The 14349-nt window shown below is 55.1% G+C and overlaps 1 protein-coding gene across 3 annotated transcripts; it reads left to right on the top strand.

Moving 5' to 3' along the window:
• Positions 1 to 541: 541 nt before the first annotated feature.
• IMPDH2 (inosine monophosphate dehydrogenase 2) lies at positions 542 to 13219 on the top strand. 3 transcript variants are annotated; one of them, XM_074550507.1, is made up of 15 exons: positions 543 to 718; positions 813 to 861; positions 963 to 1064; positions 1285 to 1359; positions 1816 to 2022; positions 5286 to 5373; positions 5923 to 6122; positions 7190 to 7280; positions 7932 to 8027; positions 9358 to 9429; positions 11555 to 11698; positions 11879 to 12023; positions 12109 to 12252; positions 12615 to 12698; positions 12965 to 13219. In XM_074550507.1, the coding sequence occupies exons 1-15, from the start codon at positions 621 to 623 to the stop codon at positions 12984 to 12986; spliced, it is 1617 nt and encodes a 538-aa protein (XP_074406608.1). In that variant the 5' UTR covers positions 543 to 620; the 3' UTR covers positions 12987 to 13219. The 3 variants fall into 3 exon arrangements, with proteins under 3 accessions (XP_074406610.1, XP_074406608.1, XP_074406609.1); XM_074550509.1 differs by lacking the exon at positions 1816 to 2022 and having other exon boundaries at positions 542 to 718; XM_074550508.1 differs by lacking the exon at positions 9358 to 9429 and having other exon boundaries at positions 544 to 718.
• The last annotated feature ends 1130 nt before the right edge of the window (positions 13220 to 14349 follow it).

Here is a 14349-nt window from a genome sequence, read left to right as displayed (position 1 = left end):
CTTACAAAATTGCTTTGGATTCTGCTGGTTTGTCCCAGCTCTGCATTCACCAGCGACCCAACAAGCCCATTCTTGTCTTCTCAAGCTGCAGGAGTAGCTGGAATCAGCTCCCAACCCACAGTCTGTGCATGTCACCATGTCAGCTGTAGCTGGGCTTTTTTAGGTGGTCTTACAGCAAGTATTGCACTGTACTGGTGCCACAAGCTGGTGCCAGCCAAGGCAGAGCCTGGCACGCAGGGCCTACTGGGCTGCACTAGAGTTCAGCCCTCTCCTGTTGCCTCCTGCCGGTACATGGACCCGGCTGCTCGGCCTGAGTACAGGACAGCCGCGATGACGCGATGTCACCGCGCTGAAGACGTACGGGCTCGGTGCTGAGAGCGACAGCCGTGCCCGGCGTGGGCCTGGTTTGTGCCCGCTGCCGCCCGGCGCAGCGCAGGCCGGGAGCCGCGGCTGTGCTGCTCCGCTCCGGAGCCCTCCGCGGCGCCAGGGGGCGCTGTCGGCTCCGGCCCTACCGGAGGCGCTCTGTCCACGCCGTGGCGGGGCGGGCACAGCGGGTCCCTCCCGGCGGCCGTTGGGGCGCGCGTGCGCTCGGTGTGGCGGGGCGGGCACGCGGCGGGGCCATGGCGGACTACCTGATCAGCGGCGGCACCGGCTACGTGCCCGACGACGGGCTGACGGCTCAGCAGCTCTTCAGCTGCGGCGATGGCCTCACCTACAAGTGAGTGCGACCGGCACGGGGGTGGGACCGGGACCGGGTCCTGGGGCGCGGGGCCGCCGCGGTCGCTGACGCGTCTCCCCTCGTTCCCCCGCAGCGATTTCCTCATCCTCCCGGGGTACATCGACTTCACGGCCGACCAGGTGGTGAGTGGCCGGGTTGGGGGAGCGGGCCGGGGGCCGGGCCGGGGGTTGCGCCGGTGCCGGTGCCGCCGCTCACCCGCCGCCGCCGCCTGCCTCCCCGCCAGGACCTGACCTCGGCGCTGACCAAGAGAATCACCCTGAAGACGCCGCTGGTCTCCTCGCCCATGGACACGGTCACCGAGGCCAGCATGGCCATCGCCATGGCGGTGAGTGCGGCCCCGTGAGGGCGGGTCCCCTGTGCCGCCCTCACCGGGCTGGCGGGGCAGGAAACGCTGCCTGAGGCGCCCGCGTGGCTGCCCCGGGTCCCGCAGCGCCTCGGGGCGAGGCCGGGCCCGGAGCTCCATCGGTGCCGGCCCCGCTGCCGCAGCCGGCCGGTGCAGCGCGGGCAGGGGCTGCGGTGACTCACAGCCGCCTTTGTGTCCCCAGCTGACCGGCGGAATCGGGTTCATCCACCACAACTGCACCCCGGAGTTCCAGGCCAACGAGGTGCGGAAGGTGAAGGTGAGTGCTTGTAACGGCAGCACCAAACCGTGCTGGCACAGGGCGCTCTGTGGAGGTGGGAGCGGGTCTGGCCTCGCTGAATGAGCTGTGTGAGGAGATTGCTGACGTGTGCCCGATCTTCGTGTTTCAGAGCTGTAGTGCTGCCAGGGTTTGCAGGCACAGCCCTCTTGTTGTGTGCCAGACGCTGTCTGTGGTCAGCCTGGGACTTGAGTCCTCCTGGTGTGGGAGTATTCCCCATCATTTCAGGGAGGAGGTTAGCCTGGAAGCTCTTCCATGTTAACGTTATTTGGGTGAGCCTTGTTGCTGGTTTGAGAGTTGTCCTGTTGGTGAGCATGTGGCTAGGCTGGGTGATGGCAGACCCGTGTGAGTGGCTGCAGTAACCTGCAGGCACGTGCCTCGCTCCTGTCTGGCCTGGCAGTGCCACTCAGCCTGGCTGCTGGATCTGCTTCCTTTCAGAAATACGAGCAAGGATTCATCACAGACCCCGTGGTGCTGAGCCCCAATGACCGAGTGCGAGATGTGTTTGAAGCAAAAGCTCGTCATGGATTTTGTGGGATTCCCATCACGGACAATGGGAAGATGGGGGGCAAGCTGGTTGGGATCATCTCGTCCAGAGATATTGATTTCCTGAAAGAGTCAGAGCATGACCTGCCCCTCGGTGAGGTGAGAAGTGCTCACACCTGAGGGCTGTGAACACTGTGTTAGGAAGCCGTGTTGCCTGTGATAAGGATAAGGGTGAGTGTGTGGCTGTGAGGGTGTTCTGCCAGTGGGAGGGAGCAGCTCCAGCTTAGCTCAGCAGATCTGTCTGTGAGTGTATTTCCAGGGGAGAGTGTCTTGCTCGTTTGCACTCTCTGAGCGACTCCTGCAGTGCAGACCATGCAGTTTGTGTCAATCATGAGGATTATCTTTCAGTGCTGTGGAACCTCAGCCCTGCTTCACTAATTAATTGCTGGTGTTTGTGGCTGTTGCTGTAGTCCCACATGCTGGCACTGCCAGCTTTGTAGCAGCTGTGCTCTGCCCAGCAAACTCTCCAAGTGCTGAGCTTCCTTTTCTGGGCTGCCTTTCCCTCTATGCATCATCTGGATTACTTGTTCTTTCAAATAACCCCCTGAACTTGCAGTCTGGACTTCATAATGCTTTGCTGTCAGACTCCCCTGTGCAGGAGAACGTTCTGTGATTCCAGTTACACAAGCTGTAACTGGAGATCTGCGGTGCTGTCAGGTTACACCACCAGTGCCTCTTGGCCATGCTTTCCTCTTGGCTCACAAATATTTTTAGCTCTTGCTGACCAAACGTGGTGTCACATGCTGATCCCTGTTTGGTTTGAAATCAGCTATAAATACAAGATAATGATACAAGAGCCTTAAAGTAGGAGCAGGTTATAAAAGTGCATGTGGCCATTTGAAGCAATGCTGCCCATCAGAGGAGCCAGATAAGGATCTTTCCTCATACTTTCTTTGGGTCATTCAGCACTGCAGAGCAGGAAACTTTCTGCTGTCAGTGTGTGGTGCTTGTTCCAGATGACTGGAAGCTGGCCAGTGTGACACCCATTCACAACAAGGGTGGGAAGGAGGATCCTGGTAATTACAGGCCAGTTAGCCTGACCTCAGTACCCAGTAAGGTAATGGAGCAGTTCATACTGAGTGTCATCACATAGCACTTACAGGATGGCCAAGGTATCAGAGCAAGCCAGCAGGGGTTTAGGAGGGGTAGGTCGTGTTAGACCAACCTGGTCTCCTTTCATGACCAGGTGACCCTCCTGGTGGATGCAGGAAGAGCTGTGGTTGTTGTGTGTCTGGAGTCCAGCAAGGCCTTTGGCACTGTGTCCCACAGCACACTCCTGGCAAAGCTGCAGCCCAGGGCTGGGACAGGAGCACTGTGCTGGGTTCAGAACTGGCTGGATGGCCAGCCCAGAGAGTGATGGTGAGCAGTGCTGCATCCAGCTGGCAGCCAGGCACCAGGGATGTCCCTCAGGGCTCTGTGCTGGGGCTGCCTCTGTTCAGGATCTTTATTGATGCCATGGATGAGGGGATTGAGTCTGTCATTGGTAAATTTGCGGACAATACCAAGCTGGGATTGTGTGTCCATCTGTTGGAAGGCAGGAGGGCTCTGCAGGGAGACCTGGAACAGTTGGATGGATGGGCAGAGTGCAGTAGGATGGAGGTTAATAAGTCCAAGTGCCCAGTCCTGCATTTGGCCACAATAACCCCCTGCAGTGTTACAGGCTGGGGATGGTGTGGCTGGGCAGTGCCCAGGCAGAAAGGGACCTGGGGGTGCTGGTGACAGCTGGCTGAACATGAGGCAGCAGTGTGCCCAGGAAGGCAAATGGCTCCTGGCCTGTGTCAGGAATGGTGAGGCCAGCAGGAGCAGGGAGGTCGTTCTGCCCCTGCACTGGGCACTGGTGAGGCCACACCTGGTCCAGCTCTGGCCCCTCCGTTTGGGAAGGATGCTGAGACACTTGAGTGCATCCAGAGGAGGAACAAGGCTGGTGATGGGCTGGGAACGCAAACCCTGAGGAACCACTGAGGGAGCTGGGGGTGCTCAGCCTGGAGAAAAGGAGACTCAGGGGTGACCTTATCAGTCTCTACAACTCCCTGAAAGGGGGCTGTAGTCAGATGGGGTTGGTCTCATTCTCCAGGCAGCACTGACCGAACCAGAGGACACAGTCTTAAGCTGTGCCAAGTGAAATATAGGTTGGATATTAGGAAAGTTTTTTTCAGAAAGAGTGATAAAGCGCTGGAATGGTCTGCCTGGGGAGGTGGTGGAGTCACCATCTCTGGATGTGTTTTAAATAAGGCTGGATGTGGCACTCAGTGCCATGGTTTAATTGAGGTATTAGGGCATGGGTTGGACTCAATTGTCTTGAAGGTCTCTTCTAACCTTGTGGTTCTGTGATATGTCTGTGATGCCTCAGGCTTCTCTTGAGGTGTGGGTTCTGTCACAGCATTTTCGGTAGATGGAGGCATGGTCAGCCTCTTTCCAATGCAAAATGTCTGTTCTTATGGTATAAATAACTAAAATGTTCCTTCTTTGAATGCAACTGACCTACCTTCCTGAAGGGTTAGAGAATGCTCCCTTTTAGCTTTGCCCAGCCTTCTCAAATAACCTTTCATGGGGACTTGATGATCACAGAATGCTGTGGTTGAAAAGGGACTTGGAGGTCCCTTGTGAAGCCACCTGCTCAGGGCACGTTGAGCTGGAGGAGGTTTTGTGGGGCTGTGTCTAAATCTCCAAGGATGGAGGTTTCATTCTCTCTCTCAGCTGCTCTCCCAGTGGGAGAGCACTGTTGTGATGAAAGCCACCACAGCAGGTCAGATGTTCCCCACTGTCCAGCTCTGCCCTTTGCTTTCCACCGTGTGGTGGTGCTTGTTTTGGTTGTCAGAGTGAGCGTGGCCGAGCGTGTTTGGATTGATTCACCTCCTTTGCCCCACTGTCCTCAGCAGCAGCAGCAGTGGGTTATTCTGGGCAGAGCCCTTCCAGGGCCTGTGCATGGGAGATGCTGCCTGAACACAAGATTGAGGGCAGCACAGTTTCTGCCAGAACAGCATGGGACTCCCAAGCTGTCTCCAGCCCTTATTTGCATGTGCTCCAATGAAAGGGAGAGCTGTTAGGGTGATATCCCAAACAAGGGTCATCTGAGAGTTGTCCCTGGTTTCCAGGTGCTCTGACTTGTGTTCCTGAGGCCTTCTGCCATCTCCTGTTTTCAGGACACTGGTGGGCTTGGGGCCTGATGCCAGAGCCTGCCTGGGGACAGCACGCTGGAGGCTTTTCCTGTGTGTTCCTGGAGGCGTGTTGCTGTGCTGTGGGCTCTTTGTGGAGCACTCCTGCACGGCCACTGCAGAGTGTTTCACGTGGGCAGGGGGTTTGGTATTTTCAGATCAGTGTGAAGGAGTTCTTGTGACTTTTTATCTTCTCCCACCCACTAGATTATGACAAAACGGGAAGATCTTGTTGTGGCCCCAGCTGGCGTAATGTTGAAGGAAGCAAATGAAATTCTGCAAAGGAGTAAAAAAGGTACCTGTGGCTGTCTGTGGCACAAGGGAGAGCTGTGGAAGTGCTGGGTGAATGTGGGCACACAGTCCCTGTGTGGGTGAAACATGGGAGACAGCGGTGAACACAGTGCCCACAGCCCTCTGCTGGGGTACAGAGTTCACCTGCCTTCATCTCAAATGTGTTTGGAGTTGAGGGATTCTTGGCAGCCCAGTGTTTGGCTGTCCAGCCACGTCTTTGATTTTCTGGCCTGGCCTTAGCATTTCAGTGGTCAGTTCATCCCTCTTAGGGTTTAGTAGTTTGACTTTTAATAGGGTGTTGTGCATCTAGTTATTAAAAAATGCACACATTTTCTATGGTTGATGTAAAAATACTGAGTCCTTCTCCAGTCCTATAAACTCCTTTGTCTGTTTCTCAAGCCAGAGCTGCTGGCATCCATGGCCAAGCAAGATTTGGTAACACACCTGCGTCTCCATCTTGTAGCAGTTTTTGCCTGCTCGCTGCTGCAGTGCTCTGAGCTAATGCCTGTGTCCTGCAGAAATCTGCAGTGATGTTCTTTCTGTGTGTTCCCAGGCAAGCTGCCAATTGTTAATGAAGATGACGAGCTGGTGGCCATCATTGCCCGCACTGATCTCAAGAAGAACAGGGATTACCCTCTGGCTTCCAAGGACTCCAAGAAGCAGCTGCTGTGCGGTGCCGCTATCGGGACCCACGAGGATGACAAGTACCGGCTGGACCTGCTGGTGCAGGCTGGCGTGGATGCCGTCGTGCTGGTGAGCACCCCTGGGCACCCCTGGGCACTGTGTCAGCCTGGGACACTGGGCCTTGAGTCCCCAGGCTGGATGAACGTCACTGTCTTTGTCACAGGCCTTTCTGTGTTAGAATATGGCAGTTTGTTGACCTCTCAGTCTTGTTCAGGTTAGAATCCTCAGATTGGAGGGATTCTTCTTCCCTGGAGATTTATGTGACCTGCAGGAGTTCCTAGGGTGCATTGAAGCCCTGAAGGCTGTGAAGAGAAACATTGTCAGTTAATACAGAATCTTCTACAAATACCTCTTGCACTCTGCCACCAGCCTCTCTGATGTTCCTGACTAGTTTTGAATATTCAGCTTATCAGTTTCCCTTCGTCCCTTTGGTGTTTGTTGCTGTGTTACTCTCTTACTGATGTCCAGGAGTGATCAGTGAGCCCAGAGCTGCTCTGCTGGTCTCCCTTTCTGGCCTGTAAACTTTCAGGCACAGTTGTCACTGCCTGTATTTGCACATGGTTTTCTCATCGATTGTGGTACTGTGAGTGTGCTGTGCTCTGAGGGCACGGCTGTGCAGTGGGAAATGTTTAACAGACATCATTTGACTGGGTCACAGAGATTGGCAGGGACTGAGGGCTCAGTGCTCCACATCTGCTATTTGAGCTGCTCTGCTGCTCAGTAAGGAGGTGCATTCCCCCCCCTGCCCTGCTGGGTTTCACAAGGAACATTCTCCATTTCACCTGTAGTTTGAGACAGGGCTGACAGTGTCCTGCTGATAGAGCCAGATGGTTCTTATCCACATCCATGTTCTGCTTGTTGCCTTCTGTACAAGCTACAAGATTAAACCTGAAGGATATTACCGAAGTCTTCACAATACTGAAATCTTTGCAATGTACTTCCCTTGTGCAGGGAAATGCATTCCCATCTTGGCAGCAGCTTCTGCTGGGGTTCCATGCCCAATTTGGGGAGTCATTTTGCCCATTACTCAGCTTAGCAGAGACCCCAGCAAGCAGAGTGAAAATCTGAAACTTTTCTGAAGCTGCATTTGTTATCTGCAGAAATTCTGGTTGAAACTGATTTTCTTTCTGTTGCAGGATTCCTCTCAGGGGAATTCCATCTTCCAGATCAATATGATTAAATATATTAAGGAGAAATATCCCAACCTACAAGTTATTGGAGGAAACGGTAGGCATGTGTTGAAGACTCTTGTCTTTAAAGGACGTTTGTTTCTTAGACACAGAGGGAGCTGCAGGGATGTGAATGAAATTATCATCTTGGTAAATTTCTGTGGGCTTAAAATGGTTTCCTCTGACTGGAGCAAGGCCACTGCAGACACAGGGGGAGTACCTTACTGCTGCAGATACTTAAATAAAACCTTTGTTCTGCAGCACAGCGTGTTACAGTCCTCCATGGCACATTATGCATTAGCTTATTTTACACACCAGTTTAAAATTTTGCTTAGTAATGAGTACTGCTTGATGTGGAAATCTAGTGGCAATTTTCCCTGCCTCTCTACAGCAGAGCCCAGTGGTCCTTGTCTTTACCTGATGCTGTTACCCTGTACTCTGCCCTCCCTACCTCGTGTGGCCCAGAGAGTGTTTGGGACCGTGCCATGGCTTGTGCTGCCTCAGCCTTTGGGTAGAAGTTGCAGAATAGCCTAAAGGGGCAGTGTCACCTCAGCCACTGTGGCAGCTGGAGCAGAAACTCACTGCCCCTCCCTGGCTCTGGCTCTGCCACAGGCTGTTAGCCAGGGTGGGGGATGTTGGCAGCCATGGGGAAGAAGTGTTGTTTGCAAATGTGCTTGTCTGCTTTCAAACCGATTTTTGCTCCCCACAGTGGTGACTGCGGCTCAGGCCAAGAACCTGATTGATGCGGGGGTTGATGCCCTGAGGGTCGGGATGGGCAGTGGCTCCATCTGCATCACACAGGAAGGTGAGAAAGATCAGCTACTCCTAAATAGGCTGAAGACACGTGTTTAGTAGAAATTCCCTGCTGAAAAGCAGCATGGCTGGGATGGAATTCTCCCTTTTGAGGGCAGTGTCCATCAGGAAGACGTCTTTCACCCCCTTTGTCCAGGACTTCCAACCCTTGGGGTGGCAGCAGCAGCAAAGGCATTTCCCAGGACTGACCGAGACTGAGTAGAGCCGGTGTGGCAGATGGTGGCTTTGCCTGAGGGGAGCTGGTGGCTCGGTGTGGAATGGGGCTGGCAGGCAGCTCTGCAGGGAGAGGGGCTTACTGGATCCCCAGTGCTGATGGGTGAAGCACACTGGGCTGTCTGTGCTCCCTTTCCTCTGGCAGCAGTGTGTGTGATGCTTGACTATTGATCTGGGCTCGATGCCTTTGCAGTTTCCAGGCCAGAATGGGATTTCTTGCTTTTGTCTCTGCAGCTAGACAGAGCTTGTGTGGGGCAGAGGCTGTGCCACCCTTAGCTAAGAGGTAAGAGGGGCATCCCCCAGGGCCTGAAGAAAGTCTGTCTTGATGACAGACTCAGTCCTTGTGTGTTGAGCCTCAGGGAGGGTGCAGAGTGGTGGTGCAGCAAGGTGCTGCAGTCCACCAGCACAGCCCCTCACTGCTTTGGTCCTTGGTCTGTGCCACAGGAGGCAGCAAGTGAGCAGCTGCTTGGCTGTAGGAGCTGCCTTGGCTCTGCCCTTTCCAGCATGGAGCCTGTGAGCAGCCCTGGAGCTGTGCTGTGCTCCTGCTTTGCCTGGCTGCAGGGGTTCCAGTCAGGGCAGTGTCTCAGGTCAGCTTTCTGAGGAGGGAGGAGTATCCTTGGGCTGACACTTCCATAGCCAGAGCTGAGCCAGGACACACATGTTCTGCCCCGGCTCTGAGGCAAAGGCATGCTCTGATCTGCAGAGTGGTGAATGTCCCTGGGCTTCCTCCAGCTGCCCTGGCAATGGGCCTGGGTGCTGCTTTTGCTGGAGGTGTAGAGCAGAGGTAGAATGTGGCACTTCACAGGAGATGTGGTTGCAGAACTCTTGCCTGCAGCTTCCCAGGTTTTTGGCACTGTTAAGGGAAAGAGCTCTGGCTTTTTGGGGTCGGGGTCCCCTCTCTGGTGGCTGCTGGGGTAGGGCGAGCATGCGCTGTGCACAGCCAGGCCTGGCTGCCTTGGATCTGGCCTCTGGCTTGGCTCAGGCTAGGAAGGGTCTCAAAGTCAGCTCTGTCCCACCATATGCTCTGCCCAGTAGCAGGTCATTTCTGGGGTCCTTTGTTCTGCTGCTGTTCTTCTGTCTCTAAAATGTGTGTGTTTGTTTTTGTTTAGCTGCTCCAAAGATCCCTCCAGACCTAAAGTCCCACAGCCCCAAATGCCCTTCTACTGTCACGGGCACCTATAGTAAGTCACTTGCCCTGTTCCCAACCCTAATTATGTGTCTTGAAGCAGGACCCTGATTTGGCTGCACATGGCCCTACTGCTTGTTTGAGAATAATTTAGCTGTAGATGCACTTGGGGTTTTGTGGCTTTGGATACTGGTTTTGAATCTAAAATTAAATCTGAGAAGCCTCTCTGATTTCGTAAAGCAGAATCTGAACTGTCCAAGCTGAGGGAACTCAGGCCTGTCCTGTCTCCACTTCAAATTCCAGTTAGGAGCCTGATTGCACCTTTTGGATCCCTAGCCAGTCATGCTCCTGCTGATCCAGTACTGGGAGGTGATCCCTGAGCAGTTCTTGATCATGCTCAAAATGTAGCTCTAATTCTGGGCAAGTTGTGCTCCCTTCCCATGGAGCTGGCTCCCCTGAGTTACAGAGAGACTTCACTGCACCTGGCCACCTTGGCAGCTGTGTTCCATCTTCTCCCCACCGAGTCCTGTGGAGAGAAGGGGCTTCTGCCTGCCCAGCCCAGGGTGCAGTGTTCTCTGCTCTGATGCTCTGACCAAGCAGCCCCTGCAAGGGAAGCCTTAGGCTTTGTCCTTGCCCCTAGTTCTGACACACCCCAAAGGGAGAGGTTTACTCTTGCAGATCCTGGCAGGTTTTCTCTAGCAGATGATTTTGTAGGGCCACCCTTTGCCAATGCACTGAAAGGGACAAACCCTTCCCTGACCGTGTGATGTGTGTGTGTGCCCAGAACCCCGCTTGGGACGCCTGCGCTGCGGGGCTGTGGCACTGGGACACTCGAGAGGCACGGTGCTCCCAGGGGCCCTGAGCCCAGCTGTGCCTTAAAAGGGCTGATCTCTGTGCTTGAGAGGTTTCTGCAGGCCCTGCACTGTCTATGGCACACTCCCATAGACCCTGGACTCAAAACCCTTCAGAAATGGGTGTTTCTCTCCACAGAGCTCCACAGCAGCATTTTGCAGCTGCACTGTGGCCTTCAGCAGTGCAGAACTGCAAGACCATCTCTTTAAGGGCATTGATGATGAAGCTGGCAGCCTCTCCCTGGCTGGCTGAGCCTGAGCTGAATGCTGGGGTCTGATTAAATTTAGTTCTGTCACAGCCTGCAGTCTGGCTGCCCTCCCTCAGCAGCTGCTGCTGAGTGCTGGGAGTAGAGAAACTGTGTCCTCCTGGCCCCTGCCGGCCTCTGCCAGGGCCATGCTGCCAGCACTGCCGCCGTGCAGGCTGAACCACACCTGGATTTCACACTCCAAAGTACTAATACTGAATGGCCTTAATCTTTCCCAGTTTATGGGACTAACCATGACTGAAGAAAAGGCTTCCAGTTGATGGTGGGGAAGGGACGTCTCCCTGAGAGAAGCTTATCTCAGTGTTCTTGCATGCCTGTGGCTGACAAACATGTTACAAGACATGCCTTGTGCTGGTTTTCCTCACATAACGGGAAGCTTAACTGCTACTGACTGGGAAGAACAAGTAAATCCAAAGCTAATAACTCTCTCCTCATGGGGCAGCTAAACTTGATGGAACCCTTGCTACATTGCAGGGCAGGAAGATAAATTATTGCCAAACCATTCTGCCTCTTTCCTTTTCCACTGCTGCATGTGTGTTTGTGTGTATATGCAGACCTGTATGCATAGATATATTTATATCTATAGCATATACAGGCATATGAGCTCTCTCCCAGCCAACTGCCTTTCCATTCAAGAGGCACATCTTACAGATGCTGGGTACATGGACAAGGGGTCTGGCAGCTGCAGGAGAGAGCCAGCAGTGGGACATGGCTACATGCCTGGGATGCTTTGGAGAGGGGCTTTTGGAGTTTGCTTTATTTCCTTCCCAAGCTCCCCACATGTCTGCTGTGCACAAGGATTGAGCCACGAGTCTTGTCTGATCCCAGGCATCCAACCAAAGCCCCCAGTCCCGAGGTCACTCCCAGCTTTTTGGAGCCAAGGGCTGTGAGGACGTCTCAGCAGGCAGCTCCCGGGCACCTGCTTCTCTTGGACTCGGCCTAGGGAAGGAGCGCCCAGGGATTTGCATTCTGAGTGCTGGAGCATGCGTGTGCAGGGAGCCTGAGCGAGCCTGCTGGGCCGGGGCCGTGCTGCGGGCTGGGCTGAGCTGTGTCTGTCCCGCAGTGCTGGCGTGCGGCCGTCCCCAGGCCACGGCGGTGTACAAGGTGTCCGAGTACGCGCGCAGGTTCGGCGTCCCCGTCATCGCCGACGGCGGCATCCAGACGGTCGGGCACATCGCCAAGGCCCTGGCGCTGGGGGCCTCCACAGGTGAGCACACTGTGGGCATTCTCCCAGGAGGTGCTTCCATATGGCACCGCACTGGGCACGAGGGCTTTATCTGCAGGCGGCTGGGGGCATGGGGCTGCAGCCAGTGCTGTGCCCAGGAACCCTGCGGGGTTTTGCAGCCACTGCCGCTGATGTGCTGTTCCTGGTGATATCTTGTGCCAGTGATGATGGGCTCTCTCCTGGCTGCCACCACGGAGGCCCCAGGCGAGTACTTCTTCTCGGATGGCATCAGGCTGAAGAAATACCGCGGCATGGGTTCCCTAGATGCCATGGACAAGAACTTGGGCAGCCAGAATCGGTATTTCAGGTCAGAGATGGTGCTTTGGGGCAGCAGGTCAAGCTTTTGGGGTTTCTGTGCTTTACAAATACCCTTGATTTGTGCTTTCATGCAGTGAGACAGACAAAATTAAAGTGGCCCAGGGGGTCTCCGGTGCAGTGCAAGACAAAGGCTCGATCCATAAATTCATTCCATACCTAATTGCTGGGATCCAGCATTCCTGCCAGGATATCGGTGCCAAGAGCCTGACCCAAGTCCGGTGAGTGCTTCCCTATGCCTGTGTTCTGGTTAGGTCATGGTCCCTGTGCAGCTGTCCTCAAGCTGTGGTGTGTGCTGGATAATCTGTAGCTCTCTTCCCTTCATCTCCAGTGGGCAATGCATAATGGATCTGCCAGCCCCAGGGACACAGGAGTATGGTCTGTTGTGGCATATTCAACTGGCTGGGCTCAAAATGTTGGGATTGCGTTACCCAGTCTGGTTCTTGGGAGCACAGCAAAGACCATTCTGGCCACAGCTGGAGGAACCAGTGATCCTCATTCCAGATGTTCCAGCTCAGCATGTGCCAGAGCACTGTCCTCCCTGGACTCTGCCTGGCTTGTGACAGGTGTGCTTCCCCCTCAGAGCCATGATGTACTCGGGAGAGCTGAAGTTTGAGAAGAGGACAACGTCTGCCCAGGTTGAAGGAGGGGTGCACGGCCTCCACTCGTAAGTGCTTCTGCCAGGAGCCTTGTCACCCTGGGGGGTGTTGGGGGTGAGGAACAGCCATCCTGTACCTCAGCTGCCATGCCCTTGGCTTGGTGTGCCATTCATGGGCTTGCCCTGGCACCACATCCGGGCCAAGCCCTGGCCTGTCGGGGTGCTGAGGCTGTTCCCCTCCCTGGGCTGGCAGGATCTGTCCCATACTGCACCTTTGTCCCTGACCTGAGTGAGGTGGGTCAGTAAAGGGGCTCCCTGGTGCTGCTTTCTTACAGGTATGAGAAACGCCTCTTCTGAGAGATCTGTGTCTGTCCCTGTGCCACCAGCCCTGCGCTGCTCTGCGTGGGAGCTGCTCTTGCTGCAGAAGTGCCATTATTCTGGGCTGCCTGGAGCTCCTGCTGTCCCTTGGCTGCTTCCTGACCACCCGCAGGGCCCGCCTTCCACCCCGGAGCTGTGAGCCCGGGCTGGAGCCTTGCACGTGTTGGCCATGTTTTACAATAAAAATATTGAAATATGTGCAGTTGGTGTCAGCCCAGAGCCCCTCTTCCTTCTTCACCTCCCTTGCTCTCCATCCTTGGCTCTGTGCCTTGCTTCCCACACTGTCAGAGGCAGCCGATAACCCCAGAAAGGACTGTGTGCATGTGAAGGGTGACAGGGAGGGGAGAGCCCTGAGACAGAGCTGAGTGGGTAACACAGTGTGGCTCCTTTACAAATCCTTCCTGAGAGCAGAAGGGCTGGACTGCTGGGTAAGAAAGCAAATGGCTTTACATTGCCATTATGTCCTGCTGGCAGCTGCCAAACCCAGTTGTGGCAGCAGCCAGGATGCTGCAGGCCGCCATTCCTGGTCCAGCTGCTTCTTCCCCTAAACCTCTTGTAGCTGCCACACCTCCTCAGGCCCAGTGGCTGCACCCCCTTGGGCTGTTCACCGTGGAGTACCTGCCCAGGCTCCAACAGAGCAGTTGTTTGCTGGAAGGTGGGCAATGCACTGAGGGGCACAAGTTTATAAAGGAGCTGATCTGCATTTCTGCAGGCCTGAGCAGGGCAACCTTCCCTGGTTTGGCAGGTTACCTGTGAGACACTTGCTGAGCAAAGCCACCCAAACCTTGCAGCTGCATCTTCTGCCTCTGCCTGCCAAGGTGGCAGAGTTCAGGGCATGAGGCTTCCATGTACACAAGGTACATGTACTCTCTTCCCCAGAGGTGACATCCCCAACTATGAACCGTCCAGTTCAGGACAGGGACCCTTTCCCAGTCCCCTGCTGGAGCTTGAGCATTCAATGAAAGGGGATGCAGCACCAGCTGGGACACACAAGTTGCTTGTGCTGGCTGTGCTCAGGAAGCTGCTGGCACATGGCATCCCACCAGCACACATGCTGCCCAGTGCTCAAGGTGAGCTCATGCCCCCTCAATTTGTTACAGCCTCAATGCATTGTGCATTAACCACCACGCAATTTCTTGTACTTCCCATTTACATATATTTTCCTTGTGGAGCTCCAGATGTGCCTGGGGGGATGTACAGGTCACCCCACCAGCGTCCACCCGCCCTCGGGTGAGGCTTCTTGCTGCCAAGGTGTGGGGCACGACCTTGGCAGGGCTGTGGGAGCGGTGCCACCAGCAAAGCCTTGTGCTGTGCCCCACAGTCTCCAGCCCAGCCTGGGCAG

This window comes from Zonotrichia albicollis, chromosome 12, assembly GCF_047830755.1.
Source record: "Zonotrichia albicollis isolate bZonAlb1 chromosome 12, bZonAlb1.hap1, whole genome shotgun sequence".
Lineage (NCBI taxonomy): Eukaryota > Metazoa > Chordata > Aves > Passeriformes > Passerellidae > Zonotrichia > Zonotrichia albicollis.
Note: the sequence above shows the minus strand (reverse complement) of the source record. Positions and strands in the feature narration are given on the sequence as shown.